General features: G+C 46.5%; 1 protein-coding gene across 1 annotated transcript in view; it reads right to left on the bottom strand.

Annotated features, from left to right (window-relative positions):
* Positions 1-15,895, bottom strand: part of ADAMTS3 (ADAM metallopeptidase with thrombospondin type 1 motif 3) — a 104,760-nt gene that overhangs the window by 17,888 nt on the left and 70,977 nt on the right. The window contains exons 6-12 of the mRNA XM_074147642.1: positions 15,182-15,193; positions 9,562-9,737; positions 5,055-5,138; positions 4,363-4,519; positions 3,316-3,421; positions 2,028-2,171; positions 122-254 (exon numbers count right to left, since the gene is read on the bottom strand). Of these exons, the coding sequence (XP_074003743.1) occupies positions 122-254; positions 2,028-2,171; positions 3,316-3,421; positions 4,363-4,519; positions 5,055-5,138; positions 9,562-9,737; positions 15,182-15,193 (812 nt within the window). The remainder of the gene's footprint in view (positions 1-121; positions 255-2,027; positions 2,172-3,315; positions 3,422-4,362; positions 4,520-5,054; positions 5,139-9,561; positions 9,738-15,181; positions 15,194-15,895) is intronic.

Here is a 15,895-nt window from a genome sequence, read left to right on the forward strand (position 1 = left end):
AAACTACTCCATTAACTGCTCTTCAATGATGAGAAAATGCATATATTGCAGCTCTTAAACCAGGCCAGCCACCAGCTTGCTGAACGACTGTCTGTCTGTGCTCGGCCTGCCTCGGACATACCGCTGTGCACATTTTATAGCCCACGCCAAAATCAAAGCGGCACTGTTCGTCCATGGAGTAATTGATGCCTGGCAGCTCGGGAAGCTTGGGCCAGTCGTGTTCAAAAGGGTCGTCAAGAAGACAGTCATAAGAGCTGCGGAAAGACACACAGAAGAACAAAAAAAAAATCATGAGAAGATGTAGTAATTTTTCTTTTTGATCAGCAAGATCAAAGTACTTATTCTTAGTAAGGCAATACTCCTTTTCTCCAAGCTTTTCTCTCACTGTTTACATAGTTTTTGCTCCCCAAAGCACGGGCAGTCCCTTCTGTAGGAATATCGCCGAGTGCAACGTGACTGAGCATCGCATGGGCAGATCCTCCAGCAAAGTCCTGGAGCTGCAGACTGCGGAGAGGTGTCTCCAGCCCTTCCCTGCCCCAGTGGCACACGTGGAATTTGCACTTTACCTTCCTGTCACCAGAGGCGGAAAACAAAAGCTCCTCCACTCTCAGTGCCGAAGGGCAACATCTCCATGTGCTTCCACCTGGCCTAACACAAAGCCCTCCCGTGGTCACAGGGCATCTTTCTGCTGACTTTGTGGCGCTTTCAAACAGGAGAGCGGTCTGAGAAGAGGCCTTCTCACCTGGCATCTACCGTGTTCACAGGGATGAAGCCCTGCCTGTGCAAAGGGCAAGAATAAGGCTTGCTTTCTGCTCATTCCTGTTCAACTCGGATGTCTTAAAACAGCCTGGTGGGCTGCTCCTCCCGCTATGTCACTTGAAGCTCTAAGGTTTCAACCAATTACTATTTTATGCTTTATGTTACAAACAGGGTTTCTTCTGTAGGAGATGTGGGTCAACGCATGAGGTTTTCACTCAGTTTTGACTGGCAAAACCAGCTATTTGCAATGGAGAAGGAATTGTAGAATCACAGAATCATAGAATGGTTTGGCTTGGAAGGGACCTTAAAGATCATCTTGTTCCAATTCCCTGCCATGGGCATGGTTTGGGTTGGAAGGGACCTTTAAAGGCCATCCAGTCCAACCCCCCTACCATGAGCAGGGACATCTTCAACTAGACCAGGTCGCTCAAAGCCCCGTCCAAGCTGACCTGGAATGTTTACAGGGATGGGGCATCTCTGACCTCTCTGGGCAACCCGGGCCAGGGTCTAACCACCCTCAGTGTAAAAAATGCTTTCCTTCTACCTAGTCTAAATCTTCTCTCTTTTTGTTTAAAACCATGACCCCTTGTCCTACCGCAAGGAAGCCTGAAGGAGGCAAGAGCCAGCAGGGAAGAGATCTGTTCTCTGTTTCTCCCTAATTCAGACACGCACACGCATGCTGCCTTCTCTCTTCCACAACATTTGCTACTTCCTTTTCTGAGTTCAGGGCTTCATCCTGCCAGTTTCACAGCGTAATTCCCAGAGAAACCCAAAACCTAGTGAAAATACCAGCCACCTGACATAAAGCCTGCCAGAGGGACTCTGGCTGTGCTCCCCAGGATGCAAGGGGCTTTGGGTACAGCCCGAAGTGAGGAAGCATGGTTCTTGGTTTAGAACTTTTCTCATATAGATTTGAAGGGAAAAAAAGAGTATGGTGGAGGCCAGAGGTGGAGATAGTGGTGTCTCGCTGCTGCTGTCCCGAAGCCTACTGGAACGCCTCCGGAGGCTGAAGCCCTGCTTGGAAGCAGAGGTGAGGTCACCCCGGAGGGTCCCATTCCTCAGCACCTCGCCCAGTACCACGGTGTTCATAAAAAGGGCTTCCACAGCCACGGGTCCCGTTTATGACAGTCGTCCTTCAGGCTGGGATTGCCTCTCCTCTCCTCATCTCTCGAGCAGAGGGCAGCAAACCAGCCCCGCACCCCAGGAACCGCAAAGAATTCCGTTTCCTTTAGTAAAACAGCCACCGCCGCGTGCTGACCGGTCCTTACTGTATGTATCTTTTGAGTTCTTGGCCGCTGCACCTGGACCAGTGGTAGCGATGAAAGGCAGCCTGCACCAAGGGAGCCATAACGCTGCCCATGGCCGTCTCGTCCCCGCAGCGGTTCCCTTGCCCGTCGTGCTCCATGCCCAGCCTGCAACAAAGAACAGCCATCAGAGCCCAGGCAGATTCCCCCCCTTCAACTGGTCAAACAACTGAGAAAACAGTTGAAAACAAACCGAGAAAACAGTTCCTCGTCCACATGGGATCACGCAAAATGAAACCGTTCTTTGTGTTCTGCAGATATCACCTGCACTTCAAACTGCCCTTCTTTGGTGCCAAAACATAAGGACTCTCTGACTACTCTTTCATTTATTATAGAATCACAGAATGGTTTGGGTTGGAAGGAACCTTAAAGCCCATCCAGTGCCACCCCCTGCCCTGGGCAGGGACACCTCCCACCACACCAGGTTGCTCCAAGCCCCCTCCAACCTGGCCTTGAACCCCTCCAGGGATGGGGCAGCCACAGCTTCTCTGGGCAACCTGGGCCAGGCTCTCACCACCCTCACAGCAAAGAATTTCCTCCCAATATCTAATTTATATTTCGTTTTATTTGTTAATACCAGGAATGAACTAACTAGATGATGACAACTTCTTATACTTTGGAGAAAAGAGAACGATCATTCTGCTCATTCAGACAGTGAATTGTTCATGTTTGAATACTTATTTACCAAAAGCACCCATTTAAACACAGAGCTAACATAATTATCATGTTGCATCTCCAAAGAGCTAACATGGTTATCAAGCTACGTCTCCAAATGGGCGCTTGGTATGGCTTAACATGCAAGTGACCTGGTCATCTCCAGCTGGGCTCAATTCCACCCAGTGAGATGAACGAGCAGCCTGAACTACTTAGGGAAGACAAAAATCAGATCCTCAGTGCTTGACATGAATTCATCCAGACAGGTAACAGAGATCCTCACTCCCATTTCATCATTCTTGAAGAGGTGCCAAATCTAACAAATCAGCACTTTGAGTCAATGAGAAGAAAGAAGTTAAGGATGCTTGACAAGCTCCTGTCTCCACCGCCGGGGCCTTCCAGGTTTCACTGACCTCTTCAAACAAGTTCTCTCTTCCCCCACTTATCTCTTCACTGCTTAAACCACTGATGCATTCCAAGGGGACGGAAATAAAACGGGCATAGCTTTCATCCGGCCATTAAAGTTACACCCCTTGAAGCAAGCAGGAGATGCAGCACCGTATTCTGCTGGTAATTCAATTGTAAAAGTCAGACTTACACGTGACCAGTTTCATGAGCAACAACAAAAGCGGATGAAAACCCATCCTCGTGGTTGAGGGTACAGCTTCGGACCGGGTGACACATGCCAGTAACAGGAGCATATCCTATGGAGAGAAACCACGTCTGGTTCTTTCACCCATTACATTTATTTTAAATGAGAGCTCCCCAATAAACTTACTACCTGAGAAGAACCTTATTTTCTTTTGATTGTCAGTTTTCCCTGTCTTTGCAACTGCTGTCAAACAGAGTGAATGCCTCTGAGATACTGGGATCGATTCCACAGACATGTGTGTTACTTCAGGCACTCAAACATTTTATCACCAGAGCCGCAGTAGATTCCCCTTCAGTTAAAAGGCAGAGCTATAGGCTGGGAGTTTTTGCCTGTGTTCATATTCGTACCTTCATCCACACACTGCCTGGTGCATATGGCATGTCTTTTCCTCAGCAAAAACTAAAATCTTTCTGATGACAGGGAAGTCTGCCCAACATCCCGACCTCACCCAAGTTTCATCCCAAGGATGCCAGCCCAGACCTGAAGGGGAACTCGGACCCTTATCATCCCCTGGAAGGAGAAGGGAGCATGGAGGTACGAAACATAAATCTCCAAGGGGGCTCCAGCTGGACAGCCAAAGCCCGGTCTCACCCAGGCTCTTATTTATCTGCACTGACACAAATCACACTTTGTGAATTTACTTCCCATTATCATTAGTTCCTTGAGTCATCAAGATTAACGCAGGTATCCAAGTAGCTGGTATGTTATCTATGAAAAGAAACCTACAGTGAACGATGTGATACAATAAAAGTGAAGTTGGCCCTTTCTAACCCCGGAACAGGGAAATCAAAGTCATGAGGAGAGACCACGCTTTCCCCAACAGCTTTCAATACATCTATAAAATTGAACACTTCCTTAAGTATTTGCCGAATAAAGGCCTATGTTGTTTGTTGTCTCAGGACCACACAATTTTCAAATTTTCCCCTTTTCTGGCAGACACTAGCCGAGAAAACACCGAGGCCAGACAGTCTGGCTCCTGGTCAGCTGCATTACCTTGCATACCAGCAGGCCCAAAATCTTGCCTGGTTAAGAAGATGGCATGATCGTGGTGCTCGGAGTGGTTGGGGTCCGACTTCTGCTGCTGATACGCCCAGCGGCAAACGTTCTCCAAGCTCCTCGAGGGGTTCCCCCTTTCAATCAAGCTAATGGACTGAAAGAGCAACACGTTAGACCCAAGTGCTCCTAAAGGTAGGAAATTCAGACAAGTCTGAATTTTCTTGGAGCACCAACCAGGTCCCCGCTTCTCTCTTCCTAATGCAACACACAGGACAACGCCTCAACTGGTGCAAAACACTGTAGTGCCAGTACATGTCTACTGAGGGATACAAACATCTGGTTCTGCGAGACTTTTGCTACAGTGTGTGCCTACAAGCTCAGTAAATTCAAATACAAGACAAACATCCGACCGGTCTTTTGAGTTGCCCAAACTCAATGCCCGAGTTAAGTGGAACAATTATGATCTTTTTCAAACCCCAAACAGCATTTCTGCTTTCCTCTCATCCTGAACAATTTAACAAGCGTTTGTTTCAAAACTCCCCGAATGTATTTCACCAGCAAAATCAATGCACCGTTCTGTGGAACCAGCTGTTCAGCAGACTGCTGTTTCCCCAGCCCTTCATGCGACTCGCAAGGACTATAATTACAGAGAAGATGAAGGCGGAGAAGTGGTCGGGAGCCTTGCTTACCTTCGCGTACCCCAACATGATCATCCGGACCAGCACAACATTTATGTGAACGCCCAGGGATTCATCGTGGTAAATTTCATTCACCTGAGAAAAAAAAAAAAAAAAAAGGAAAAATTAAAAAGGGGACTTCCAAGGCCACGTGTGTGTTATTTAGGTGCTTAGACCAGTCTTCTCAGAAGAGGATTCAAGTCTCAAACCGTTTCCATGCAGGAAGAGACGCAGACATCACATTCCCCCTCCCACAGAAGTTTCTGAAGCTCATGTCAAGACTCCTCTCAAGTTTAACAGCCTTTGGATCAGGACCAAAAGAAAAGGCAATTGGAGAAAAGAAAGACTTCAAGTTCAAACCCTGCAAATACTTATCTGAACGCTTAATTTCACTCGTTTGATAAACATAATGAGGGAAATGAGGTTATTCCTGAGAGCAAGGTTAGAGCAGTGTGTTCAAGTGCACCCAGGGATTTAGAAGCAGATAGAGTTTGCTTCAACAACAGATAAACCCATCACCATCCATCCCCCGTGGCCACCTCCGCGATGCCATCTGGCCACTCCGACGGTGGATCGATACCAGATCCTGTTCCTATTTGTTTCATCAACATTTGTCTCGTTTCAACAGTTTAAACACTTGGGATGAGTGTTTTAGTGGGGAGAGCGAGCGAGTGTATTTTTATTTGTATTGTAAAAGATTCTGCTGCCAGTAGCTCTCGCTCAAAGAAATGTGCTGTTAACTTCAGCATCGGTTTGTCCTCGGAAAAGACTTGAGGATTTGAATGAAAGCCATTTTTTTGCATTCTGAAATTCTAGGTTGGGAAGGGAGAACATTTAGACAATGACATGAGCAACAAGGCTCCATTTCTGCACACGTGTAGGCACGTGTTCAGCCTTCAAGATGCGATAGTGCTCTTGATTCCAAATCAATCTCAAAATAAATGGGCGAAGCGTTTCCCAATCCCATAAATGCTTTGGAAATTTTCGCATGGAAGTTTTAAAGTCAACAGCATTGCCAGACACATAAACGCCGTAGGATACCTTGCAGGGTAATGATATCTCCAAATAGACTTGATTTCTGCAAATCAACGTGTTCTGTTAAAAAAATTCAGCAGCTGCAGGAAAGCATGTAAAAGTTACGCGATCTGGAAAGGCCTACAACATCAAAAACAACGGCTGGCCTGAGAAAACTCCCATCCGTAAGACAACCTCATGAGACCTCACAGCTCCAGTCCTCAAGGATGCTGAAAACACCCAGGAAAGAGCAAATTTCAAAGCCCACTGGAGCCCTCATACACCAGCCCACGGCTCTGCACCAAATCAGGTCTGCGGAGGTCTTCAATGAGATCTCTTCACATCATTTAAAGGCAGAATTGTGATTTGAGTGTTTTTAGCCCCATTTCCAAAGGAAATAAAGATCAGACAGTCCCTCCCTCTGTTACTTCTAACGCCCCAATAAATTGTGGCCCCGTTTACCACTTTCCAGCAACACTTGCAAAGCAGCAGAGCCCTCAAAGAAATTAAGTATCCAGAAGTTCTGTGAAAATAAGCAGGTTATTAGAAATAATGGTCTAATTACTGTTCCCAAGGAAGGAAAGACGGAATATCCTTTCTCCCACACACATATGGGAGCCTGGAGAACACTCAGCGCAGGAGAAGCTGATGTCCCATTGGAGAGCCCGGCCACAAGACAGAAATCCAGAGGCAACGCTGCAGTTCCACTCAACAACTGAAATATTTCACGGTGGTTTTTGTTTTGAAGGATTTTTTTTTAGAAGCAACTAATACTGCTGCCCTCCTTTTTAGAGATAAATTAGAATTATGTGGTCACTTTTGTACTAAAAAAGAGTATTTGTGGAATTGAAGTTAAAAAAAAACAGAATTAGGCAGATGGGTCAAAAATTGTTCTTTTTGAGGACCTTGCTTGTGTCTGGGAAGGTGAGAAATGTCCTGCCACCAGAGTATAAATTAGGGGGCTAAACCATCTGCAGACCATCAATGAAGTTACTCATCCCTCTAAAAACTAAATAAATATTATATTATGGGTAATTGGTGAAAAATAAACATCACTGTTCAGAGGCCGGTGTATTTGAGCAGGATTTAGAGGTTTGGGTTTTTTTTTTTTTAATCAGGCTAAACAGAACTTCCCCCTTCTCCTCAGGGAAAAAGGTCGTTCTGAGTTCTCCAACTGTGGGACCTGGCACAACGATTGTAGCCCATGGTTTTTAAAAACGCAATCCCTTTGAGGACCAGCTGAGAACAGACGGTCAGCAGGACAGCTGTACAAGGCATGAGCACATAACTCAGGCTGCCCATCTCATGAAGCAATTACTCCAATTCTTGATCTCGTATTTTCTCCCCATTAACGCAATGACATTGCTCCCACAAAGGTTTTGTGTCAGAAAAAACATTTACAATTTCCCTTCTGCCAAGAAACGAGCAGCTTCCCAGGAGGGACTTTCCTAGAGACAAAAACGATCCTGGAATTGACCTAAAGATTCGAGTTTTCTTCAAGGTTTCTCCACAACACCATTTTTTAGCCCATTCATCGCGGGTTGCTTTGGAGGCCTCCACTACAGGATTCCCACCAGGAGCAAGTTCATGTATACTCTTGTGACCGAAACACGGGAAATTCTGGAAACCTGTAACCTCGCCAAAAGGACACAAATCTGGAAAAAGTGCTGAAAAGGTCAGTGTGGACTGTGGCGCCTCCAGACTGCCGTAACCGCAGCTACACCTTAGCTACAGTGGCAAAAGATACTACATTCCAAGACACTGGTATAAAACGCATATAGAAATCATCTGATTTGTCCAGTCTGAACTTGTGAAACATCACAGATGGCCAACTGGCCCCACAGCCCGTTGCAGTATTTAAGAGTAAAAAGGGGTTAGACTGCATTTATTTTGCATCGCGTTTTCTTCTCATCTCCTGTTTTAGCTGCATCTTCTTTAGGAAGCCGTATACAAAAGACCACTATCGTTAAAATCTTGTCAGGAACGTTTGGATTGTTACAAAAGCCTTCCTTCTAAAAGAGGTAACGCTCTTACACTGCAGAGGACTCGGGCTTGCACAGGCTCTGCATCGACAGCTACTCGCAGCAGATGGAGCCACGGCTGGTTGAGAAAAGATAGGAGTGTTTGGAGAGAGCGTATAAGCTCTACTGTTTACAAAGCTAAATGTTTTTAAAACTAAAAAGAAAATATTCTGCAATCCTCTTTAATGAAGATTGATTGTTGATGATTCATGAGGTACGTGGTAAAAAGATTATTCCCCGCTAGTACCATATTGAGAATATTTAGCTATTCACACAAATAAGAACTTGGAGACCTGTGGCAGAACTTCCAGACACATCTGGTCTGATAGGATGAGGGGGAAGGGTTTGACACTGACAGAGGAGAGATGGAGATGAGATCTGGGGAAGAAATTCTTTGCTGTGAGGGTGGTGAGAGCCTGGCCCAGGTTGCCCAGAGAAGCTGTGGCTGCCCCATCCCTGGAGGGGTTCAAGGCCAGGTTGGAGGGGGCTTGGAGCAACCTGGTGTGGTGGGAGGTGTCCCTGCCCAGTGCAGGGGGTGGCACTGGGTGGGCTTTAAGGTCCCTTCCCACCTGAACCAGTCTGTGGTTCCCTCAGTCAGGAATGATGGTGGCTGATGTGACACAGGAGAAATGTTACAAAGATCATTTGTAAGCCTAAGGAATCATCTTCAAATTATTCCAGGAATAAAAAGGTGAGTGTAAAGAATACAAGAATCATTTGCACATTCATCATATCACTATTAATTGTAAGCCTGTTCTCTTACAATCTGTCCTAAGGATATTGCTCTTCTTCCCTGGAAAACCTTATGATCCCCACAGCTTCTAAGATGTATCCATAAAGGTCTGACACTTATATGCATTTAAGAAAAGGCTGCACATTGCAAGGGATTATACATCTCCTTCACATCTGACACTGTAGTTCAAGACTGTTATCTTTAAACATAGCATCTTGCCATTGATGTTACAGCCAGAAATGCGTATGTAGACAAAAAATACTTGCTAACCCCATAAGGCACGCTATGATAAAGCAGTTCTATGAGTCTCTGTTCCTTTGCAGTTTCTAAATAAATACGGATATTGCCACAGGAGTTAAGGAACAGACACTACTAGAAGGTTTGCTTTCTTCCAAAGAGCTGTTAGGTGTTTAGAACACTTTTTCGCCCTGTGTGTTTGTTCTGTAAGCGGGATGCCTTCAGAGCTGTGTTGCGGGAGAAGATAGGGATTATTAGGAATGTATCGAGTTCACCATTTTCCCCCACTGTTTTTCAACTATTTACAAATTCTTTGAATTACCCTAGAAACGTGCCCTAGAAAACTACTGCGAAAAAGATGACCTAAAGGAACATCTTGAAAAGACAGACCCATATCCAACAGCAGACAAAATGATCGTATTTGTACCAAGCAGGGTCCCCTATCACTCTCGTGAGAGATTAAATTCCCTTTCAGGTTCCAAGACGAGCAGGGCGGCCCCGCGGAGATACTCACGATGTTCATGAGGGTGAGGAGGTAGTTTTGCACGTGTTCTTTGCCGTGGAACCGGACGACGGAGTCGTCCACCCCCAGCAGCACCTCGATGTTGTAGTCGTCGTCTCCCGCGTGCCGGCGTCGCCGCAGGGTGTCCTTCAGCTGCTGCTCGGCGCTGCCCAACAGGGAGCTCAGCTCTCCGGGGCCGCCCAGCACAGGCCCTGCAAGAAACAGCAAGACGTCAACATCTGGTTCCATCCTCCTGCAACAACATCCTCGCCTGCAGAGCCACCGCTTCTTTGGACAAAATCGATCAGGAACTCTGGAGAGATTGTTCTAGTGGTGTAGGGATAGGGAAAATCACAGAATCACAGAATCACATGGGGTTGGAAGGCACCTCTGGAGATCATCTCCTCCAACCCCCTGCCAGAGCAGGTCCACCTAGAGCAGGTTGCGCAGGAACGTGTCCAGGCGGGTTTTGAATGTCTCCAGAGAAGGAGACTCAAGTGAAAAAATCACCCAGTGACAAAATGCATTAGAATCATAGAATTGACCAGGTTGGAAGGGACCTTTCAGATCATCTAGTCCAACCCAACACTGACAAACACCATCACTAAACCCTATCTCTAAGCACTATGTCTACCCATCTCTTAAATACCACCAAGTTATTCAACCATATGGTTCTATAATTTATCACACAGTTCTTATTTCAAGCACAAAATTCATCCCTAAGGAGATTTAGGCCCAATGCTTCGCTTCCTAACCCAGAATGTCCCCCTCCTGTTTGATTTTTCCCAACACATCAGGGGTGTGTTACAGAGTGGGGATGCCTCAGCATTCCTCGGGGATATTGTACAACACTCAAAAGCAACGTGGGCAGCCCCAGCTCTCGTGGAAAAGATGTCAAATAGCAGTGATGTGTGTTTCCCCCTTGTACCCCACCACTGGGACAGCCCAGCTACAACTTCTGACTGACTACTGGTTTTGTAACTCTTTGTTTAAAAAGTAGGCGTTGGAATATTCTCTCCTATGAATATCACAGAATACCAGAAGGGTCCCTTGAAGACAGGGGTCCAGGGGCAAAGTTAAGATGGACTGAACTCAATGGGCTTTTCAGGGGATGCATTCATGTACCTGCCATGACTCGAAAGCTCCTTCTTCCACTTTGGACAGTAAAGCGAAACATCACCATGGATTTTTGACAGGAAAAAAGTCCCAGCTGTATGTTAGTTAGCTCCTCCCAAATCTAAGCCTACACACCAACAGGCTCTAAGCAATAAAAGCAGTGAGGAGGCCAGTTTGGAACACTCCACAGTGCAAACCACTGCAACCCTCACTGGAAACCAGGCTCTTCCTGTGGCTCTGGCTTGGAGCATCCCCATTCCCCCACTCTTCCACTGGGAAGGACAAGCTGACACCACCCTTAAATGCACACGGATCCTCCTTCTCCATGAACCAAGAGCAACCAGCGTCCAATGGACAGGATGGTCCCACCTTGCTCTTGCATTGACTCATATTGTACTGGGGCACGTCCCCAAAGGATGGCACAGCTCTCAAACCCCTTTTCTCCACACTGGAGTTGATGAAAGCCAAGGTGGCGAAGACACAAACAGGCCCTTCAGATGTTTTCTGGCAAACTGTATGTCAGTTCTGCTTGTGGAAGGACAGCAGGACCAGGGCCAACGCTGCAAAATGTGCTGGACGGCCATGGAATCCACCCTGAGCAGATCCAGCTACTGGCAGAACTAGCCAGGAAGCCTCTCCCTCCTAAGTATCACAGGGGTAGCACGTAAATAACTCTCCCCGAGCCCCACATCAAACGGCAAGGCTGTCCCCAGATGTTTTCAGAAGCTTAGCTCGGCTCTGCAAACGGCTTTACAATTCCACCGCAAGCCCTCTCGCGCTCAGGGACGCCAACCCCATGACAGCACACAAGTGGGAAATTCAGAGACGAGCTCCAATCCTAAAAATTGCTGCAGCTGGCGCGGCATCCAACGGGAACATACCCATAACGTCTTCAAATCATGGCACGGATGGGACAGCGTGAGAATCCTCCAGAGAACCCACCAGCACCTTCAGTTTGGCCGTCACTTCCCTTCCTAAATAAGGTGGTTTTGTGGCTCAAGCGAAGAGGAGACTCTCTCCCTGTGAGCCCGGCAGCGGGCAGCGCGAGGCAGGAAGGATTCCTCCCAGCACTCCAGCTCTCTGCACACAGAGGGTATTCTCAATACGCCAACATTTTCCATGCCTGCACCCGCAGAATGTTTTTCAAGCGTGCAATCCCAACAAAGCAAGAAAAAACAACCTCACTCGAGGAAGAAACGGAATGACCAGTTTTGGCCAAGATTTAAAAAAAAAATAAAATAAAAACCAAGGCAGAAGTAGTACTGGAAACACTTTGAAGCGCTGAGCCTCCCACCTCCTGAAAGGCAACCTGCCCACTTCTCTGTGCAGAAACCCCAAACCTCCCCTGGAATGGGCTCAGTGGGGACAAAACCAACCCTTTCCCTCATATTCCCAGTGTATTCCATGAAACCCACCGGGACTTCTGCAGACCCTACACAGCACCCGCTCCAGCTACACTTTTCCTGGTACTGAAATTATAGTTTTTAATATTTTGTCTGCTGTTCTTGGCACTGCGTAAGTGCATTGCCCCTTAACAGAAATGGTAACATCAGAAAACTGACAACTTTAAGGCTGATTGGAGCTACTTATCAGCTAGTAATTAATTAGCAAGCCCTATTCTGTGTGCTGCCTTTGCCCATACCTTGCTGGGAAGTGAAGCTGTGGGTCTTCTTCCCAAATGCACCCACTGTAAATCGCTATGCCGTGTCTGTTCCAAATGCCCCAATCAGCCTGACGTTATTTACTGTAACTGATCTCCGTTAATTTGGGCTAGTTCTAAGGAGTTTGTTCTGTGCTCGCTAGCTTCAGCCGAGGCGTAGGGAAGGGGGATGAGCAGGGATGCTTTCCGAGCAGCACAGAGAGCCTCCTCAGGTGTGTTCTGTTGAGGAGACGGCATTATTATTCTTATAAATACAAAACACACACGTGTAACTCAGAAACCCCCAGGCAGGTAGATGCAGAGACATTAGACATAACAACACATTAGATAATTTATCTAATCTGCTCTACAGAAGACTGTCCAAGTTTGCACCTGATCTAAGCATCACATTGCACCCAGTGAGACTAATGACAAAGCCAACCCCTCCGTTTACCGTGAACCTGCGGTGAAAACCACCTTCTATCTCCTTGCTGTGCTGAGCGCTTCCCGGCGTTGGAAGGGTGAGCTTTTTCAGAAGGCCACGTCCCCTACAATTCAGAGTTCTTTCAAAAACTTATGGAGAAGACGTGGAAAAGTCTTAAGAGGAGAATTATTTACTGCAGTAGGAGTGCTACAACCGGTGGAGACATCAGCGTTCTCCATTCGATTCATTCAGTAGGTACTTACAGGTACCCGTAACAGAAGGGCAGAGTTGAGTCTCAACGCTTTTTGCACAAAATCTGTGTTAATGCAGAGGCAAAGACTCCTGGCAGGACTTTCACAGACTTATAACAATAAATAACAAACACAACCATCATTTTGGTTTCAAACTTCCCTCTCGCCAAAACCCAAAGGTATATCAATTGTTTTCTTCAGTCCAAACTGTGCACTCAGGCACGTTCCTGCTGACTTCTGGGCCAGACAGACGTCTGCAGCGCTAGCAGATGGGTGTTATCCATTGGAAGTGCCACACACCATGGGAACTCGGGACACAAAACACAGCTACGTCTCTAGAGGTCATCAGGCAATGGGTAAGAAACACACGTGCTGTGACTTCCCCCGTGTACGATCACAAGCTTTGCATGGAATGGGCTACAAGGAAAACTGGCATTCAAAGAAAAATGCGTTTTTATCTTTGCATATTAATCCAGGGCTTTGGAAAACCTGCGGTGTTGAAGCTGGTGTAACTCCACTAAGCATTGGGGCTGCAGGGACAATTCATCTGCAAATATTGAAACCCAGGGGTGGTTTCGGCATTGAGATGGACAGTTTACAGGTCGGCAGTCCTGCAGATTTGTGAGTCAAACACCCCAGGAGTTCCTCTGGACACCCCTGTACCTTCACCTTGGAGCTGCTGTCACCAGGGAACCAACAAACCCATCTTTCCTTTTCCAGCTCTTCTCTAGAGCGCAGAGTGAGGAATTCAGACACAAGCAGCAGTTGGAGAAACAACCTCCTTCTTAAGAGATCACAGCAACGCTTCCTGAAGTGAATTGTTTAAATTAATCATTTGAAGACAAAGGTTCTTTGCAAGTTAATCTACAAAGCCTGCCTGGCAGCTGTGAGAGCATTGTCTGCCACAGCGAAGAGAGTTGGCTGCCGCTGCACAGCAATATTCTCTGTTACGCACCCGGGACACGAGTCTGTTTGTTGGTGGATTGGTGCGAGACAGACTAATCCTTCCTAATCTCATTCTGGAATTAGCTGCTTCGTTATCTCTTCCTTTTTTTTTATTTCGCTGGTCACCTGCGCTTTTTACATCACGGTCTTTACCTGTCAGAAGAAGATCAGTCCGGGCGCTTTCACCTGGTGAAACGGTTATGGGGGAGGAAGACAGAACACACAGCATCGCATGCACGTGTGCAGGTGTGTATTTATTTTATTTCTCATTTTTTTACAGCCTGTCTACCCTGCATCATCTAGCAAAAATGAGGAGAGCAAAGAATGACATTTTTCTCTCCAGATGGGGCTCCTCTGCCAAGAAAAGGCAGGAGGAGTTCTGTGCCTGTAGCAGATGAAGTAGTGGAAAGGGAAGAGGGACCCACCGGAAGGAACTCTCCCCCACACGCTCTGTCATCGTATTTTGCCGAACCCCAGGGCTGCTCACCTCGCCTGGTGCCACCTCTAGAGACTTGGAACCGGCTGCTGGAATCAGATAGCAGGCTTCTGTCAAGCCAATAGATCTCTAGAGCCTCTCCGTGAACCCAGACGTGCCTGTTCTCAAAGCCATAACCCCTTCCCAGACCAATAAAGTCTGCCTCCCTTCCCAGTCCTCCTTCAGAAACACTGAACTTTTAACATTTTGCCTATGTCAAAAATTGGGCGTAACTGTACCCCTCCTAAATGCTTTCCTGTATTTAAAAAAAAGATATTCTGGGTCACAACATATATCTTTCCTAGAACGTAACTTTAAAAGAATGAAACTGCAGTTCTTCCCCTACTATTAAATAAATCTGTGATCTCCCCAAGTCTAATTTAATGAATGCTGTCATCAAGTCAAGCCTCTGTATATCTGAAGAGAACCCTAAGGATTTCCCACATGCAAGACACTTTTATATTGTAAAGACTTATTTTATATTGTAAAGTATGTGGGCTGAATTTTGTGATACAATGCCATTGATATTGGCAGCATTCCTTATATATCTCTCTCTCTCTCTCAAGTTGGAATGGACCCATAAAGACAGAATCAAGGAGTAAGGCAATCAACAGAATGACAGAATTGCTGAGGTTGGAAGGGACCTCTCAGATCATGGAGTCCAACCATCAACCCAACACTGACAAACCCATCACTAACCCATGTCCCTCAGCACCACGTCTGCCCGGCTTTTAAATCCCTCCAGGGATGGGGACTGCCCTGGGCAGCAAGATCCCCAGGACCATCAAGCCCAACTCCCTGCTCCTTGCACGACTAATAATAGCAATATTCTTTTTTTTTTTTTTTTTTAAATATATATTAAAATAATAGCAATGTTCTTAATAGGAATTGGGTTGTACTGACCCACTGAAAAATTTAGGAGGAGCAAACATCCCATTGCCTAATTCAGCCTCTTCCTGAAAATAGAGCTGGCAACGGTGTCTAGGGAGACTCCACAACTTCACTGATTCAAAACGAAACTAATGAAAAATCAGTTCAGAACAAATTGAGATCAATGTACATCCCTTCTTAACGAGTGTGTTAATGTATAAAACGTCCCCGAGGACAGCTGTGTTCTGTAGCAGCTAAAAAATCCCATTATGCTCATTTTGAAAGAAAGGAAACTAGGCCAGCTCATCATCTCCCTTCTGAAGTTGCACTAAGAAGCCGCTGCACATTCTTCTACTCGTTAACCACTGGATGAATACGAGTTTCCATGGTTGCTTTCTCTCCTAGTTATATTTTCTTGAAGCTCTGTGTTTTCCTCAGCTCCCAAACCCCTTGTTACCAGGGTGGAGACAGGCGTTCTCACCAAGTTTTGCTCTGCCCTTTTCCCCCAGTCTCAGACCTTTCAGCCTGCGTAGAGCTTAGTCTATTTATTTGATTTCGTTGAACTTCTCTGCGTCTGCGCCCAGGACAGGGACAAGAGAAATTACTGAACACAAAGCACGTAGCAC

This window comes from Numenius arquata, chromosome 5 (assembly GCF_964106895.1).
Source record: "Numenius arquata chromosome 5, bNumArq3.hap1.1, whole genome shotgun sequence".
NCBI classification, from domain to species: Eukaryota; Metazoa; Chordata; class Aves; order Charadriiformes; family Scolopacidae; genus Numenius; species Numenius arquata.